Raw genomic sequence first — 18,706 nt, forward strand, 5'->3', positions numbered from 1 at the left:
AGGGTATCACTTTGAGTGTCAACATGGATGTTAAAATCCCCAACTATAATGACCTTATCTGTATTTAACACTAAATCAGATAAGAAGTTTGAGAACTGATGTAAAAATTGAGGTATGTGAAAATTTAATCAGAGCGACTTATTTTGTCTCACAGAAACCTGGTTGCTGCAAGACGATTGTGTTACTATAAATGAGTCAATTCCTGATTGTCACAAATCAAGTCAAAAACTAACAAAGTCTTTGAAGAGAGAGATCTTGTGTTTAAGAAGCCCACATTTAATTGTTTTATTTTCATTTTTAGTCTAAATTATGTTTGTTTTCGTGAGATTTTCATGGTTTCCTCCTTTTAGATTATCTTTTAATCTTTAATCTTTTTTTTTTATTTTGGCCTTGGGCAAGACTCTGTCTTAATCGGGTAATGTATGTTCTACACAAAAAGGTGCTTAGAGCAACGGAACACTGTGTTGTTTAACTGATTAAAATCATCACTGAATTTGTGCTGACTGTGAACTTTATGAAGATTAAAGGTAATTAATTACTTTTCATTTAGTTTAGTCATACTGGTTTGTTAGGCTGCATGATTAAGCTCATCAGTAGTGTTATGGCCTAAATAATTGTATATATTATGATTGTTTTTAATAATAAGATCATTAAATGTTTGAATATGTTTGTTTACATTTAAAGTAGGTAACTTAGATTTGATTGTTCAGCATTTTAATAGCAGATGTGTTGTAAATCATGAATTACTTTTATGTTAACTATCCAGAATTCATGTTCAATTAATTTTAGCTCCAGATATAAAGGTGAGTGCTGTAAGCTGGACATCCTATATCTGTGCTTGTGACTCATTTATTTTGATGGCATAGACTAAGAAAGACTGCATGTAGGACAAGTTGAGAAACTTGGTTACAAACATATTGAAGATGCCCCCACACCTTTTAAAGCATTTTGGGTACCCTGCAGAAAAGAAATAACAGTGACAGATACGATAAGAACAGGTTCTAGGCCAAGTGAGCAAGGCACTAACCATTCATCCAGCCATCCCAGCCTTCCAATGGCACTAACTTAAAGTACCACTTCACAATTTCTGGTCAATTCGGATTGCAGTTGTCCACCTCTACTACGTTTTGAACAACTTAGACTGATCAAACCTGACATGGATAATTCTATACTGAAAATGTTTTAATGCCTGGAATTTAATGTTTGGAATACTTGAGGGCATCACTCCATTTGTGAATACATTTTTGATTCTTAGTTTTCCAAAAAATTTTAAAATTGAAACTCAACTTCTCAATACCACCAAACCTTAAAACATCTATCTCTTAATGGTCAATAGACTGTTGCAAATTAACCTTTTTGATGCATTTCAAGAAATGTTGTGCTGTCCTTTATTGAAGTTAGAGAACTGACAAACTGAATATCAGATACAGATGAAATGCCCTTAAGGACCTGCTATTGCCAGGGTGTAATTTTAAAGTAGTCTGCTTGCTACAAACCAAGTTTTTGATGTTAAAATTAGGATGACAAAAAAAGAGCTAACAACCTTACAATTTCAACACCCACAGTTGCTCAAATGAGCAGGGATTTGTATTACTCCCCAACAATCAAATTTTGAGATTTATGGTTTTAGTGGGACATCAACCATTTACTGTATGAGCAGGTTTGTAGGCTGAGAATACAAATGTTTATTTCATGTTCAGCATAAGTGTAACATGATGGTTGTTATAAACAGTGAATTCAGGTAATGTGACTTCCCCCTGAAGTGAAAACTTATAAGAAATTAGACAGAGAAACACAAGTTCCTTCAGTCTCATTCAAATATTAGTAAATCTGCAGCAATGTTCAGGGCATGCTAACACAGTGACAACTGAAACCACACTTATATAGGAGTTTGAACTCAGAGAGATAACCTACAAGACAATCCAAATTGAAAAATGGGTAAAATCTTAGTAAATCAGTGGACTGCAACACAAAAGAAACCTGGATTGAATGCTGGGTTGCTGAAGATGGAAGTCTTCCTCTAACCCTCCAGTGCTCATATGGCTCAAGTTTCCCCCTGCTCAGATGCACCCCCCCCAACCGACCCCACTTCCTTAGATCCTGACATGCTATGCAATTATGGAAGGAGGGACCTGCTGTTTTTCCCTCTGTCTTTTTTTTTCTTTGAAGGAGGTGTCCTTTCTTGTCTACCCTAAACATGAGCAGCAGCAGCAACAGGATAATAAGGGTGCGTCCCCCCTTAGTCGGTCTAGTCCCAGTACCTCCCAGTTCTATGGGCTGCCATATAAAAGCCCTGGTGGAAAATGAGTGCAGGCAGTAGGGAGTTTTCTGCTGGGGTCAGGAGGACTTTGGACAGACACACGGATCCTGCCCCAGACACCCCTGTATGAGTGGAGTGTAGCAGAAAAAGAGAAAACATCCCCAACTTTTTTTTTCCTCTATTGCCTCAAAGAGTCTACATGTCTGGTGGCATCTAGACATGTTCAGCTTTGTGGATTTGCGGCAGGCACTGCTGCTCAGCGTCACAGTGCTTCTTATCAGGGGGCAGGGCGAGGACGACCGTAAGTTTCACCAGTTTATTGGAGCTTCTGAGCACTTTTCTCTCTTTTTTAAAAAGGATGGATTTTGTCTTAATGGCCGAACAGCTGCTGAGATCTTTGAAAGAGAAGAGGAGAAAGCAAAATACTGTAGAAATTTGATTTCTGAAGGTTGTCTTTAAGATAGACCGAACAGGGTGTGAGTAATCCAATGGGCATCTCAAGAAGGCCCTACTCTCTCCTTCTCTTTGTTCTAGTCTAGCGCTCCCCCACCTTCCCAAAGTGCATGCAAAGCAAGTTGCTGCGAGTTTTTCGCAGACTTTTCTCCAGGCCATGCTTTCTAAGAAGACAACCCAATGCACAGATTACATGTACAGAACCTTTAAAGATGAATATTTGCAAGACACACAAAATGCTTTTTGGTTTTTCCCCTTAGAACAGTTTCACTTTGCTGCTTGATTTTAATTAGATGTTTGTCAGAGATGTGAAGCCTGTCTAAGGCCAGAATGATGTGGCAATGTTATTTACAGACTGAGGCCAAGTTTTAAGTGAGACACCTAATGAGAATATTCCCAAAGGAAAATCAGGAAGGGAGAACCAGGTTTAGTCTTGCCTGCATGATAGATAAAAACATATTCCTATTCTACAGCGCTGCTTTGGCACTGAAAAGGCATTATGGAGGACCATAAGAAGTTTCATCTTCTGAAAAGACAAATAAAACCAAATCAACTGTAGGTACAGCAACTATGGAGGTGATATTCAGTTTTTCAAGATTTTCCTCTTATTTGGAAAGGACTCAGCTGTCTATTTGAACCAGATGTGGTTTGACACCATGAGCGATCTGACAGCGACACCCAGAGGCTTCTCTCTGTGACTACAGTAACATCTGGCTGCCACGTCCGTCCCCCCTTACACCCTTCTTGTCTTCTTCACTTTCTTTCCACTCTTTTTTTGTCTGATTTCCCTTAACTGCAAACACATGTGCAGAGTTTCCACCCGCTGCTGCCAAACCATGAGTCTGCTGCACTGCTGCTTTTCCCTTTTCTGAGCTCAGAGCTCTGACACGCTGCAAGATTTATATGCAGTCTAAAAGGAGAGTTAGGGTTGACATTATGCTTGGTAGTGTACAGTGTGAAAGTTGTGACTGACTTGCTGTTCAGTTAAGATAAAAGTCACTTCAAGGTGTTTAATCTTTGAACACTTCTTTGTCTGTTTATTTTTGTAAGATCTGCCTCCATAAGCAGATGGTACCCTCACAGTCAACCGCGATCCCTGGGTCACTTCCTTTTCAGATCTCTCCTGCAAACAATAACATTTTGCTTAACATAGATTTTATCCAAAAAGTGAAATTTTTATTTTTATTTTAAACATTTTACTTGAATATATGGATACAGAAACTACAAGGCATTGATGGCTCAGATGTCTCAATATATTCAAATTAATCCAAGTCTAAATTAATCTTAACATATAAGCTATTTTCCAGTGACAAATGACTATAATTTGTACAATAAATCTATACTCATAACAGATTTGACATCTGCCCTCTCTTTCTGTTGCCTCCCACAGGCACAGGGGCCAGCTGCACCCTTGAAGGCCAGGTCTTTGCGGACCGGGACGTGTGGAAACCAGAGCCATGTCAAATCTGTGTGTGCGACAGCGGAACTGTGTTGTGCGATGAGGTTCTCTGCGAAGAGCCAACAGACTGCCCCAACCCCATCGTCCCCCAGGGCGAGTGCTGCGCCATTTGCCCCGACGATGGTATTATACCTTTACATCTTCTGCTTTGCTTTTTTTTTTTAAAATACACATCAAATTTTTTTACTTTAAATTTTTGCATTGCATCATTGCAAAGGTCCAAAATACATATTACTAATACTAATATTTAAAAACAAAACTTTCCTTACCTTTAACTCACCCCCACCTATCTCTACATATCTATACGTTTTGCTACACATTTATCATTTTTCTTTTATTTAATTTTTACCATATATTTTAAATTGTGTGTTTCTCCTTTTCAGGATACCAGTCTGCTCAGGTTGAGGTAAGTATTTTCTTTTACACTGGGAACATTAAATTCAATTTTAAAGATTAAATTTTATAAAACCTGTAGGTATTTTAAATATTTGTTTGGTCTATTAGGCGCCATGAGAAGCCTTTTGTTGTCAACTGATTTTACTGAATTGAACTGAAGTAAACTGAAGTAAACTGAACTGAGCTTATGATTAGTAGGTATAAAATACAAGTTATGTAAATTCTGTCTATACTTTTTGTACTGGAAGATGTGTAGAAGAACAGCAACAAGACAGTACACATGAATGCTAATGTGATTATATCAATACTTTTATAATTACATTGAGACTATTTTTGATGTTTTGCCCAAGGGACCCAAGGGAGACCGTGGACCCAAGGGAGAGAGGGTTTGTTCACATCTTTTTTCTTTTTTAGATGTGCTTGCTGGATAAATTAAATTTTATCAGTTTGTTCTGGCATTTCAGTGTGTTTATGTTGGAGCTAAAAAGACTTTACTGACAGAAAAAGAAGTCTCTACATGTGTTGTAGTTCAAGCAGATTAAGAAAAGTTGTAAAAATGTGAGGACATTTATGAATTCTATGCGGCGCAACTTTTGGTCAATTGGTGGCTGTAGCTCCTTTTTTAATATATCAGGTTGAAAAATACCAGTATTTATTGTGCCTTCGGAAACCTGCACAAAAAGCTGTAATTTCATTTTTACAGGAAGGAGTCAGATTCCCTTGTTTTTGGGTTGGGTTAACAAAAGTATTAGCACACGAGGTAGATGTTTGTCAGTTTTTTCAAAAACCACTTGAGGTAATTTTTACTTGGACTTGTTTTTAAGGATTTTAAGAATAACAATGTTTTGTTCCCAAATGTTAAGTCATCAGAATTTATTATACACCCTAAAGGTTACAGCAAATTTGACTTGGAGCCCATTATAACAGTATATAATATATATAATGGGCTCTTGCATGCACTTATAAAACCTTAGATTAAGTTATATTAGATTACAATTAATATTATTTATAATAATTATATTAAAATAATTATAATATTATAATTATATTGACTTTAATGCACAACTAGCTTTGTGGCCTGCTAAGCAGCTAGTGAGGCTAGTGGCATGTGTCTGAAAGAAACTTAATCTGAATCAACACAATGTGTAATTTATGTTAGTTTGATGAATTGGTCTATATTGCTGTAGTTGTTTTTCTTTACTCTTTGATGTGGATCATAAATATAAATATTAAACTGAATCCTTACATGGAAATTTTTACATTTTTGTGCAGAGTCAGTGTATCCACGGCCTGTATTCTGATGTCACATGACCACTGCTTGTCTTTTTGTGTCCGGTTCTACGGTCATTAGTGTTGAGAAGTAAAGTCCAATTTTAGGATGTCTAATGCTTTTTTTCTTTGACTAGATGTCCTCTGTGATGATACAAAAGATAAGAGATTACACAGGCTTTTACACTATACAACCCAATAAAGAATATTAAAAGAGTAGTGCCAATAATGAGTCTTCAGGCAGCTGTGGCAGAAAAACTGTGCTTGGTTTTTTTTTCCATAAGGGGATGGTGGCATCAATGCAACAAATTTGAGTGACACACCTGCATTTACTCTCGACCCTTCTTTCTTTATTTCTAGGGTCCTCCTGGTCCCCCTGGTAGAGATGGTCTCGACGGCCAGCCTGGACTCCCAGGACCTCCTGGACCCCCTGGCCTTGGTGGTGTAAGTTGTCAACTCTTACACAATTTTCTGTATTTGGCTAGTTTTGGGTTGAGATTGTAGAGCTATGAACCAATCAGGGCAGGGGGCACCAGTCACATGATATGTTTATGTGATGTTACTAATAACAGCAAACATAAATCTTCATCTGCTTTTACATAAAAACATCTTTACATCCAATTGGGCATGATGCCACGTTGTCAAAATGGCATGTACTCCTGTGAAAAATATTTAAGCAGCCCTATAGTTTCAGAAAAAGTAATTTTCTTGGTAAAATGTGGGTATTCAACCAACTCTGTGGTTTACCATAATATCAACTTTCACATAAAATTTTATTATTGGGTTTTGGAAACTTGAAGTTTGAATTTAAACTGGGCTCAAAAGGTTAATGTCTCATGTCAAATGATGCTTCAGATGATGCCATGGTGGATGTAATTTGTCAGGAAGTTATCTAAAGATGCTCTGAATGCTTTTTCCACACTATTATGATTATTATTTATTGTTATTATACTTTTTATTATATTATTATTATTGTTATTTATTTTTCTGTGCATGCTTCATTTTCAAGTATATTCTGAACCCTCTACAAAAGCATAAAAGAAAAAGCACAAGCAACACAAAGAAGACATTACAAAGCTATATGAATCTATAGGCTGCTAGGCAAATTGTACAATCTTGTTTTAAATTAGAATTTGATCCTTAAGGTCCATGCCAATTTACCAAACCATTGATTTTTATTTAAGTTTAGAATTATGAGATAATGTCCTTCAGCTAATTAAATTTTCAGTGACATGCTACACTATACTTGTTTGGAACCCTTTTTTTACTTACCTCACACAGTTGCTAGGTTTAGCAAAATAATATTATTTAGATGACATTGCTAGCTTAATCTAATTAGAATGTACATTGACTTTGACCTACTTTGCTAATTTTGGACATGTTTAGGAACCAATACAGTATTAACTTTCATTAACCTTAAGCATTCTTTTATTCTAATAAATCATACTAAGCCAAGCTAACAGCTAACATCTCTTGTTTGAATAATTCTCAAGAGTCATACTCACCCTCAATAGTCAAAATTTATAGTATTTTTATAGTATTTGTTTTGTGGTTTTTTTTGGTATTGCTGGATAAAGATCTCTTGAAGAACATCTCTGTTTTCTTTTTGTGCTTTAGAACTTCTCCCCTCAGATGTCTGGTGGCTATGATGAGAAATCCCCTGCTATGCCTGTGCCTGGACCAATGGTAGGAAATGCACACCCATTTATATTCCTATTATTTCCCTGTGATTTAAAATTATGATGTTTTTGATCTCTGCCCATGTTTGACTAACAGGGCCCAATGGGACCCCGTGGATCTACAGGAGCTCCTGGTCCTAGTGTATGTACATTATTTCCTTCCTTCAATGGACATGATCGTAATGTTAATACCAATGGCCTTATTGCATTGGCCTGTTACTAGTTTTGATTACTTATCCTTCCTCATCATTCATAAACTACATTTGTCTAGCCTGTTCTAGCAAATTCAGCCTGGAAATTTGTCATTTTTAATGTATGTACTTTAACCCATGCCAACCCAAAGTAAGAAATACTAACACATGACTTTTTAATGGCTCTCCCTGTTAGACATTTCCCTATTAATCTATTCAGATTTAACTTCACTAAAATCCTAATCAGTTTGAAGCAGCACAGTTCATTCTGTCATTTTAAACCTTTCGATCACTTGATGGCGATATCATGAAGAATTGAAGAAAACTATACAAATACACATGGTGTTAAAGCATTTGAAGATATTCAGGACTGTTTTGTATAAAAAGGAATTATTTTCTTATTAAGTCCCAATAAGTGTGTCTTTTCATAGCCTATAGAATTCAGATCAGCAACATTCAAGAAAAACGCTCAATAAATTTGTAATGATGTAGGGGTGTCTCTCTCCACCTACAGGGACCTCCGGGACCCAATGGCCTTCCTGGTGAGCCTGGAGAGGCTGGAGCTACCGTGAGTGTTGAAAATAAATCCATATCTCTACACGTAACTCATCCGTAGTCAGCATAACTCTGTCTTCTCTTCAGGGCCCCATGGGTCCACGTGGACCTGCAGGACCTTCTGGAAAGAATGGAGAGGATGTAAGTTGTCTGCTTGTATATTTCAGTTTTCAAGAAAACATAATTTGGAATCAAAAAGCATAATAAATTGTCCTGATTAGTAATCATATATCAATCTCGTATGTCAGGGTGAGGCTGGGAAACCTGGTCGTCCCGGTGAGCGTGGACCTTCTGGCCCACAGGTACATTACTGGCCAAACATGTTTTTTTAATCAAAACCAATAGCACAACAGAGTTAACATTAGACTGTCCCTGTCTTTTCTTTCTTTTTTTTTCCAGGGTGCTCGTGGTTTCCCAGGAACTCCTGGACTTCCTGGCATCAAGGGTCACAGAGTGAGCCAAAGCCTTTGTCTATTTCCCATCATCCACAGCTATAGCGTCTCATGAACTGAAACCTCATCCTCATGTGTCTATTTATCTGTTCAGGGGTTCAGCGGTTTGGATGGTGCTAAGGGAGACACTGGCCCTGCTGGACCCAAGGTGACAAAAAGTTTTAAATGTCGCTTTCCTTCACATAATGTCCAAATTTTCATTTGAAACAATTTTTGCATGACTTGTACTGATGCATGGGTGCATGATTGGAAACAGAGCTAATGTTAGCAACAAACTAGTAAATATAGTGGCACTTACATTGGTAACTTGTTCTCCAGGAGTAATTCCAGCAGAAGAAAGCCTTGCAGAAATAACTAGTCTTAGTAATTGTGGGGTTCTCAAATGGTTAGTTTTACACTTTAATAAGGCTCCTTAGGGTGATTAGTGGAAATGCACCAATATAAAAAATTGAGCTGATATTGATATCGGACAGTAAAATTGTTGTTCATATTCAAATCATAAAAAACACCTTGAACAATTGTGTTTAGTTGAACACCCCACAATCCAGTCCTGCATCAGTGTTACATGCCCAAACAAATACCATCTATCCAACCCCCTCCCCCTGAAAATACATACACAAATGACAACAAGAAGATAAAAAATAAACATTTGCTGTTAATATCGGCCCAGTTCTACTTATTGGACAGACACCACTATGCTAAAAAATTACCAACATTGGCTAATACCAATGTTGATGCCAATATATCATGGGTCTTTAGTGATTTAGATTTAGTGATTTAGATTTAGTTATACAAGAAATCCATTTTCATAGAAATGGCTAAAACCAAAGCTGTAGATGAGCCAGAGATATTCAGAATTCTGTGCCCTAAAGCATAGCTAATGTGGCTATATACAGTATTGTATAAAAGTTTGGAAGACCCCCAATTTGTTTTTTGAAACTATTAACAACATTGGGTCCAACCCAAAGCAGTATGCTTTGTTAAATTCAGGAGATGACTGTAACAGATTTATTTATTTTTCACAAAGAATGTGAATGATCTGAAATTGAACATTTCCCCAAGCTCTTCCATCAACAAAAATAAGCCACACTGTGTTCAGTCATTTACCTCTTTTGTTCCCATGTCATTTAAGGACCTAATCTCTCCAACAGGAAAGATCAAATCTTCTGCTTGTTCATTTGATGTCCTACCCCCTTCCCTATTTGTTCAGTCGCTTACCTGCATTGGTCCATAAGTATTGTCAATAATTAACACCTCCTTAAGACAGGATTATATATCATCCTACTTCAAAATGACTAAAGTGACCCCTGTCCTAAAGAAACCCAATCTTGATGATAGCTCGACCTGTAACTTTTGTCCTATATCTAAGCTGCCTTTTCTCAATTAATCATTAGAGAAAGTGGTTGAAATCCAGCTTAGATCATGGTTTCGTATGTAACATATTTCTGATCCTTTTCAGTCTGGCTTTCTAAAGCAGCACTCCACTGAGACGGCTTTATTGAAAGTTCATAATGATCTTTTAATGGCTGCGGATGCAGGGAAATGTTCGGTGTTGATCCTGCTGGATCACAGAGCTGATTTTGATACTGTTGAACACAACCTTGTGTAGACTCGGGTTTCTGGGTCTGAATTGGATTGGTTTTCCTTTTATGTGTCTAAAACGACATTCTGCATCAGGTCTTATCACATCTATGCAGATGACATCCAGCTGTTTGTTTTAAATCTTACAAGCTGTGTGGGCTGTCCACTGTTATGCAAGGCTTACCTTGGGTCAATGACTGGCTTGCTAACAATGATCTGGTCCTAAACACAGATGAGACAGAAACCTTAATAATTTAGCCATTTGGCCATCTGTGTGCTAAAATCAATCATACTGTTGCTTCTCTTTGTCCAGGCAAGCAAAAGTACACTAAGACACCTAGGAGTTACATGTGACACTTCATTAGGGTGTGATTCACACATCTATTTCTCATTTTTGTTTCTTTCATTTAAAAAACATATGTCGCATGGTCTTTCGAGCAGAACTAGAAAACATTATTTGTTTAATCCTGTTTAGACTACTGTAATGCGCTGTTTAGTGGTCTGAACAGATTTTCAACTTTACAACTCCAAGACATTCAGAACTCAGCAGCCAGACTTCTTACGAAAAATTCTTGTCCTCACCTACGGGGCTCTAAAAGGCCAGACTCCTAACTATTTGTATCAGCTTTTGACTAAACACTCTCTCCTGGATGTCCCTCTTACTAGGCTGACAACCAAGGGGGACAAGGTTTTTCAGCTCCTAAACTGTGGAACAGTTTACCACCTCAGCTTAGCTTTGCTGAATCTGTAGAGATTTTTAAAAACTAATTGAAAACTGTTTTGTTCCACCAGGCTTTTATGTCATGATTTTATTGTGATTTTTATGTAGAATCTAATGTGATTTTCTTGAACAGTGTTTTGTAACTTTGTGTCTGTGAAAGGTTCTTTATAAATAAACCTTATTTCCTTACAATCTCTTCAGACCTTCTTTGCAAGGAATCTACCATTTTTTTTTTAGCATTTAGGGCAGCAAAATTACAGAAATATCTGGCAATGTTTTTTTTTCACCTTAAAGCCCTATCGTTATTTAATAAACCCTCCTAAAACCATAGCACATAATTAAAAACATTAAAGAGAGAAGGTAAACTATCCTCTTGTTACAGAAAAGTTAGTTTTTGAAGCTAAGGAAAAATGTTTTTCTCCATAAGAGCATTAAAGAACAGTGGAGAGATTCCATACAGTATCAGGATGTCTTACAACATGTTCTAATTCTACACAATCTAATACCGTCAAGTAAGCAATTGCTGCTTGCAGTCTTTTTAAGGGGTCTGAATCAATAAGGCTAAAAACGTTTTCTGTAGCTTCTGGCTGCTTTTATGCTAATTTTCTGCCAAATTCTTCTACCTTATTATGAGTGTGCTTATCTGCACAAAGTAGATTTATATTATCTTAAGGTTGGCCCTAAAATAGGAAAAAAGACCTGTCACAGGATCAGAGATATGCATCATCTTTTAGTTGGTAATTTACTGTATACATATATTTTTACTGTAACCCAAGGTTTCAGCTAACAGCACTTTAGGAGTTACCTTGTTACAATGCTACAATGTTTTTACATTGCTACAATGTGATTTTTCTTTGACAAATCCTGTTATTTCTGGTCAGTTTTACAAACTGAGCTAAAACATATAAATGACCCTACAAATATTGAACTTCATCAGTCTTCTTTTTCATAGATGTTTAAGGTTGGTCAGTCCTTGTCTTTTGTATCACTAATAAAGTATGTTAGAAATTGAATTTGAATAACCTAGAGGTCCTGTCCAAGGTTAGCCTTAACAAACACATTCTGTCGGCTTTGGTTAGCCCATCATATGATCAACCCCAACCACATTTAGATATCAAAAGCCTTATAATAATTTAACTTTCCTTTTTTTCTGTTTGTACAGGATGTTAAGTTGTCTTTTTTCCCCATTCAATGGAGATTTACCTAGGGGGAATCTGTAAAATAATTTAATTGTGGTTCATACTTTAGGACCTTTTTATCTGTGATTCACTCATAGGTCATAGTTAAGTGGCTTTATAGCAATGAACTATCCTCGCCCAATGAATAAAAAAGCAGCATATGTCCAAAGGAAAACGTTTGTTCAAACGTTTGTTCAAAAGAGAACAGAAAAAGTTCGGCACTTATTTTTCTTTCAGCTTTTACCTTTCAGCGGTCGACACAGCGATTCACCTGTCACCATCCAACCTTATCTTCTGCACTGTCTTCTTTCACACTTACTACCTTCATTTCCTCTTTCACTTCTTGTACACATTTCCTTTCATTTTTGTTGATACTCTTATCACACAACACACCTGACACTTTTCTCCACCCATTCCAACCTGCTTGGACACATTTCTTCACCTCTTTTTCACACTCACCATTGCACTGGACTGCTTACCCTAAGTACTGAAAAGCCTTAGCCTTCTTTATCTCTGTTCCCTGTAACCTCACGGCTCCACTTGGCTCCCTCTGATTCACACACGTATTCTGTCTTGCTCTGGTTAACCTTCATTCCTCTCCTTTCCAGGGCAAACCTCCATCTCTGTAGATTTTTTTTTCTCCACTTGTTCCCTGCTCTCACTACAGGTCACAATGTCATCTGCAAACATCATAGCCTATGGAGATTCCTGTCAAACTTCATCTGTCTTCAACTTGTCCATCACCACAGCAAACAAGAAGAGGCTCAGAGTCAATCTTTGATGCAGTCTCACTTCCACCTTCAATTCTTCAGTCACACCTCACCACTGTCTTACAGCTCTCATCCATGTCCTGCACCACTCCAACATCCTTCTCTGCTACTCCAGATTTCCTCATACAATACTACATCTCCTCTCTCGGCACTCATATGCTGTCTCTAGATCTGTCATATACTTTTTCTAGATCTACAAAAAGAAGGTCCGTCAGACTTTCTCTGTACTTCTTTATCAACATCCTCAAAACAAATATTGCATCTGTAGTACTTTTTCTTGACATGAAATCATACTGCTCACAGATGCTCACTTCTGTCCTCAGTTTAGCTCCAACTATTCTTTTCCATAGTTTCATTGTATGACTCATCAACTTTATTCCTCTGTAGTGGAATAAAGTGTAGTCCTCTTTGTTCTCAATTTCCTGATTCATCAACTCTTGTTGCACTTGTCATTGCATTTCTATCTCGATCCTTAATCACCCAAACCTGCTGAACATCCTTCCCATCTTTGTCTCTCTGCCTCACAAACCTGTATAAATCTTTTTCTCCCTCCTTACTGTCCAACCTATCATAGTAAGGAAGGAGACGTTTGGCCCTGTTGGAAACAATATATAAGAGACATAGAGATAGCTCAGTACTTTTTAACTGTAACATAAGATTCTTTACATAGCTGCTAATGAAAGATTTTGCAGAGTCGCAGCCTTCGGGCTCCATCAATAAAGATGTTACCCAACATATGTGCCAAGAAAGACAAAACTGAATTTTGGCTCAAGGTTACTAAGGACTAAGGTTACCAAGCACAAGAATTCTAGAAGCAGTTATATTGGGTAGCTATAGCAGCCTGCTTGAAATACATACTGGTTAGTAGTAGTTACATTGGTCAGATTGTTTTTGTATTAAGATTCACTGTTCTGTTTATCTCATTTCACATCCTCACTTGTCTGTCTCTGGCCTCATGATAGGGAGAGGCTGGTGCCCCTGGTGAGAATGGAACTCCTGGTGCTATGGTAAGGAAAAAATGACCCTTTTCATACAAATGCTAATTGGGCTTGACCTTTTTGCTTTAACTAATAACAAGTAAATGCATGTTGCATTTTCTTCCTTTAGGGACCTCGTGGTCTGCCTGGTGAGAGAGGTCGAGCTGGTCCTCCTGGTGCTGCTGTGAGTCCACGCAGACACACTCTCAGCTATAATGGTTGATCGATTCATCAACACACACCAACCAATTGTATTTGTCTGTCTCCTGCAGGGAGCACGTGGTAACGATGGTGCTGCTGGTGCTGCTGGACCTCCGGTATGCCCTTGATTAGTAAAAATTGGTTTGGTATTTTTTTTAAATAAAGCTACAATTTGATAATACAAATTGGACCATAGTAGTAAAACTATACTACTGACATTACATTACAGCCATATTCTCAGTATTTACAATCACACAAAAAAATGTATTCTGTAGTCATTTCTATTCTAAGATATGTTTCAACAGTAAACCAGAAGGGACACTTTTATCTTTTAAGAAGACCTTTCACATTATTTGCCATAATTTAGATTTATTTGGGGGTTTTAGACCAATTGCAATTAGCATTTTCTGCCACAATAAAATACTTTCTGCAAACAAGACCATTATGTTTCTATTTTGCTCTGTTAGGTTAATTTACCATTAAAAAGAAGCTTTACTGTATGAGGTATGGTCACATAAACTAAAATTATGAGCTGCTTTTGTCTGAATCTCTGTTTGTTTGCTCTCAGGGTCCCACTGGCCCTGCTGGACCCCCTGGATTCCCTGGTGGCCCCGGACCCAAGGTAAAATAATACCCAGTATGTTCCACACCAGTAATGATCAAATATGAACAGTGGTTCATTCCAAAGTCTACCTAAATAAACAAAATTATAGTAATGTTTCAGATTTTAGTGCTAATGGATAACAAAAGCTTTCATTGTCCAACTAAGTCCTGGTTTTTGTTTTCTGTCTATTTAGGGTGAAGTTGGAGCACAGGGTGCACGTGGACCTGAAGGACCTGCTGGAGCTCGTGGAGAACCTGGTAACCCTGGACCTGCTGGCCCAGCTGGACCTTCTGTAAGTATGAATCCCTAACTTTACAACATGAGGTTAAAAATAAGTTATGGAAACATTTCAAACAGGACAAATTTCCAGTGCGTATTTAAAAGAAAATGACAAGAAAAGCTAAATTTTATTAAAATTTTGTTAATCTAAATGGGTTTAAATTATTGTTTTTCTTTTCAGGGAAACCCTGGAGCAGATGGAGCCCCCGGTGCTAAGGGAGGCCCTGTAAGTGTATTTCTAAAAATAGAAAAAAAGTTGTCCATAAGCATTTAATTTGTGCTTCAAAAATTTAGCAAGGGGCCCCAAAAACCTCCCATTGCTATATAGTTTTAACAATAGCTTCAGTATATCCATACCTGAAGAAGTTGTGACTGTATTTTGTTGCTGTGTGCTGCTCCCTGCAGGGTGCCCCTGGTGTTGCTGGAGCTCCTGGTTTCCCTGGACCACGTGGACCCCCAGGACCTCAGGGAGCAGCTGGTGCCCCTGGACCCAAGGGTAACACTGTGAGTACAGTTTTTAAGAAATAAATCAAATATATATAAATGATATATATATTTATAAATTACATATATATATATATATATATATATATATATATATATATATGTATATATATATGCATATATATGTCCTTCAAATTTGAATGTGTCTTTCAGGGTGAGGTTGGTGCCCCAGGATTCAAGGGAGAGCCCGGTGCCAAGGGCGAGGCTGTAAGTTCACCATGAGTAACATTTTTAACTTGTACTCCATGCATTTAGCCTTTAATGCAAGTTGATTTATTGATTTTACCAGGGTGCTCCAGGTGTTCAGGGACCCCCAGGACCTCCTGGTGAAGAGGGCAAAAGAGGAACCAGAGGAGAACCCGGTGCTGCAGGTGCCCGTGGAGCCCCTGGGGAGCGTGTATGCATTTCTTCTATTTTTTATTTTAACAATGTTTATTTTCAGATTAATTTGAAATGTCTCAAAAAGGAGAATCTATTTAAGATATTAAGATAAGTTTTGTGCAGCTACAATAAATTTTTATTAAAAAATCCACAATCTTGGTAGACTGAACCAAATCAAATATCTCTATAGTATATGATGGGTGAAATGGCTTTTCAACCTTATGTTTACAAGCTGTCACAAAAATGTCCCCTCTATAGAGGAGGTTACTTTGTTAATGTAAAAGCTGCTTTGGGTACAGCTCGGTATTCAGTATTGCTTAATATAAGCAATAATGGATACAAGCTGTACACCTGAATGGCATGTGTCTTGCTTTTTATTCAGATATTAAAGCAAAACAAGGAAGAAATTATACCAGGCTAAGTTTATGTTTTTAATTCTCCCTACAGGGTGCCCCTGGTGGTCGTGGGTTCCCTGGTTCTGATGGCCCTGCTGGAGCCAAAGTAAAAGAAACAACAAAACACTCAACTGGACACCTACTGATATCTTAATAATTGCAACTGGCAATTACTATTTTTCACTGTTCCATTTCTCCTCCTACCTGCTATTCTAGGGTGCCCCTGGTGAGCGTGGTGCTCCTGGTCTTGTTGGACCTAAAGGTTCCACCGGTGAGTCTGGTCGCACTGGTGAGCCTGGTCTTCCTGGAGCAAAGGTACAGATATATCAGATATATTATTGTCTTGGCTTTTTTGTCACCAGTATGGTACATTCACCACATGTTTGTCTCATTTGCTCTCCAATCCTTGCTCTGTAGGGTATGACTGGTAGCCCAGGCAGCCCTGGACCTGATGGCAAAATGGGATCTGCTGTAAGTGTATTCTCATCAAACCATCTACATCTTGCCTCTGAAGTAAAGTTAATTCATGATCAAACCTTCCTCACAGGGAGCCCCTGGACAAGATGGACGCCCCGGACCCCCTGGCCCTGTTGGAGCAAGGGGTCAGCCCGGAGTCATGGGTTTCCCTGGACCAAAGGGAGCTGCTGTGAGTATAATTTTAAAAGATATTCTGTAAATCTGCTTATTACAGATTGGGGTCTTCTGAAGACTATTCCGCTAATATATGTTCTCCACATTGCTTCTTTTATTTGTCTGTATCTAGGGTGAGGCTGGAAAGCCTGGTGAGAGAGGAGTCATGGGACCCACTGGCCCTGCTGTAAGATGCCAACATTTTCTCATCTTTCACTCTTGCCAGTATCTGTCTTTTTGAAAACCTACCATCTTTGACTTTAGGGAGCTGCTGGAAAGGATGGTGATGTTGGTCCTCAAGGTCCTCCAGGACCAGCTGTGAGTGACACACCCCTAAACCAGCATATTGCACTACCCTTCAATCATCATTGCACATTATTAAATGTTGCATCAATGTCTATTTGCGCATCCCCAGGGTCCTACTGGTGAGAGAGGAGAGGCAGGACCTGCTGGAGCACCTGGATTCCAAGGACTTCCTGGACCTCAGGGTGCTATTGGTGAGAGTGGCAAGTCTGGAGAGCAGGTGCATAATGAGATATTAGGTAACTTTAATACATTTTCCTAAGCAAAAGTGCTTCTTCCTCATAGCTATCTTTTTGTCCAGGGTCTGCCCGGTGAGCCTGGAGCTGCAGGACCTGCTGGAGCAAGAGTAAGCTGCTTTTGATCAATGTTGTTTCCATAACCAATAATATTCCCCCAGGAGTATCATGTGTTGGAGGGATAATATAGGATCTTTAGAGATATTTGTTTTTTCACATCTGTTCTTAAACAAAATTGTTGACTTAAAAGATTACTCTTGTAAGCTAGCATTTGTTAGCTTGTTAACTAGTAGGCTTTTTCTTTTTTAAGCAAAAGCAAATGTTCCCTAAAAACAGCCACACTACTCATTTTGTTAAACTTACCTAACCTTTCGCCCCCCATTCTCCTCAGGGCGACAGAGGATTCCCTGGTGAGCGTGGTGCCCCTGGCCCCATTGGACCTGCTGGTGCTCGTGGATCTCCTGGTTCTCCTGGTAATGATGGTGCTAAGGTAAAGGCTCAGAATAATTTCATAAATTCGGGATTTTATGCAAAATTAAGTTCAAGTACATATCAATCATTCTTTAATCTCCTTCATTTATCTTCAGGGAGAACCCGGAGCTCCAGGTGCTCCCGGAGCTCAGGGTCCTCCTGGACTGCAGGGAATGCCAGGTGAGCGCGGGGCTGCTGGTCTTCCAGGACTGAGAGGAGACAGAGTGAGTCATCACAACCGTATTCCTCCATAACTTGGAGCTATGTATGTATGCCACAAACTTGAATGCAGTTTGTGTTCTGAAGAAAAATGTAATCTTTCTTTAAAAATTAGAGTTAAATGCTTCAGTAGTATAAGCTGCAGTAGCTCATCAGTTGGACTTGACCACATGGGCCAGCCTACTGATTTATAATACTGGACTGGACATAACATGACTATCGCATGACACATAGGCCCGGTTGCTATGCATTAAGTCAGAGCTGCTGCAGAACCACCAACAGAAACACACAACAGGGTCATTTTTAAGGTCAGTAAAGTTCTAGGAGTAGATGACATATTGCTTTGACAGTTTGACTTGAATTGAGATATAATTGACATGAAATTTAATTTGCGGGAAATTCTAGAAAAAATAGATGACATACACAGCTATGCAATGAAAAGTAAAATACTAATACACAACATTTTACATTTTGCTGCACGGTGGTGCAGTTGGTAGCACTGTTGCCTTGCAGCAAGAAGGTCCTGGGTTCGATTCTCAGCC

The 18,706-nt window shown here is 38.4% G+C and overlaps 1 protein-coding gene across 2 annotated transcripts in view; it reads left to right on the forward strand.

Moving 5' to 3' along the window:
- The first annotated feature begins 2,309 nt into the window (after positions 1-2,309).
- The window catches only part of LOC124862227 (collagen alpha-1(I) chain-like), a 28,449-nt gene continuing 12,052 nt past the window's right edge, over positions 2,310-18,706 (forward strand). The window contains exons 1-31 of one of the 2 annotated variants that reach the window (XM_047356042.1): positions 2,310-2,561; positions 4,104-4,295; positions 4,556-4,578; positions 4,919-4,954; positions 6,198-6,281; positions 7,455-7,523; positions 7,614-7,658; positions 8,222-8,275; positions 8,350-8,403; positions 8,511-8,564; positions 8,662-8,715; positions 8,809-8,862; positions 13,927-13,971; positions 14,072-14,125; positions 14,214-14,258; positions 14,711-14,764; positions 14,940-15,038; positions 15,207-15,251; positions 15,431-15,529; positions 15,683-15,736; positions 15,819-15,926; positions 16,358-16,411; positions 16,522-16,620; positions 16,723-16,776; positions 16,853-16,951; positions 17,069-17,122; positions 17,200-17,253; positions 17,351-17,458; positions 17,540-17,584; positions 17,866-17,964; positions 18,062-18,169. In XM_047356042.1, coding sequence (XP_047211998.1) covers positions 2,480-2,561; positions 4,104-4,295; positions 4,556-4,578; positions 4,919-4,954; positions 6,198-6,281; positions 7,455-7,523; positions 7,614-7,658; positions 8,222-8,275; positions 8,350-8,403; positions 8,511-8,564; positions 8,662-8,715; positions 8,809-8,862; positions 13,927-13,971; positions 14,072-14,125; positions 14,214-14,258; positions 14,711-14,764; positions 14,940-15,038; positions 15,207-15,251; positions 15,431-15,529; positions 15,683-15,736; positions 15,819-15,926; positions 16,358-16,411; positions 16,522-16,620; positions 16,723-16,776; positions 16,853-16,951; positions 17,069-17,122; positions 17,200-17,253; positions 17,351-17,458; positions 17,540-17,584; positions 17,866-17,964; positions 18,062-18,169 — 2,178 coding nt within the window. In that variant the 5' untranslated portion in view covers positions 2,310-2,479. The remainder of the gene's footprint in view (positions 2,562-4,103; positions 4,296-4,555; positions 4,579-4,918; positions 4,955-6,197; positions 6,282-7,454; positions 7,524-7,613; positions 7,659-8,221; positions 8,276-8,349; positions 8,404-8,510; positions 8,565-8,661; positions 8,716-8,808; positions 8,863-13,926; positions 13,972-14,071; positions 14,126-14,213; positions 14,259-14,710; positions 14,765-14,939; positions 15,039-15,206; positions 15,252-15,430; positions 15,530-15,682; positions 15,737-15,818; positions 15,927-16,357; positions 16,412-16,521; positions 16,621-16,722; positions 16,777-16,852; positions 16,952-17,068; positions 17,123-17,199; positions 17,254-17,350; positions 17,459-17,539; positions 17,585-17,865; positions 17,965-18,061; positions 18,170-18,706) is intronic. The other variant, XM_047356041.1, reaches the window with a different exon arrangement.

Source organism: Girardinichthys multiradiatus, chromosome X, assembly GCF_021462225.1.
Source record: "Girardinichthys multiradiatus isolate DD_20200921_A chromosome X, DD_fGirMul_XY1, whole genome shotgun sequence".
Taxonomy (NCBI): Eukaryota; Metazoa; Chordata; class Actinopteri; order Cyprinodontiformes; family Goodeidae; genus Girardinichthys; species Girardinichthys multiradiatus.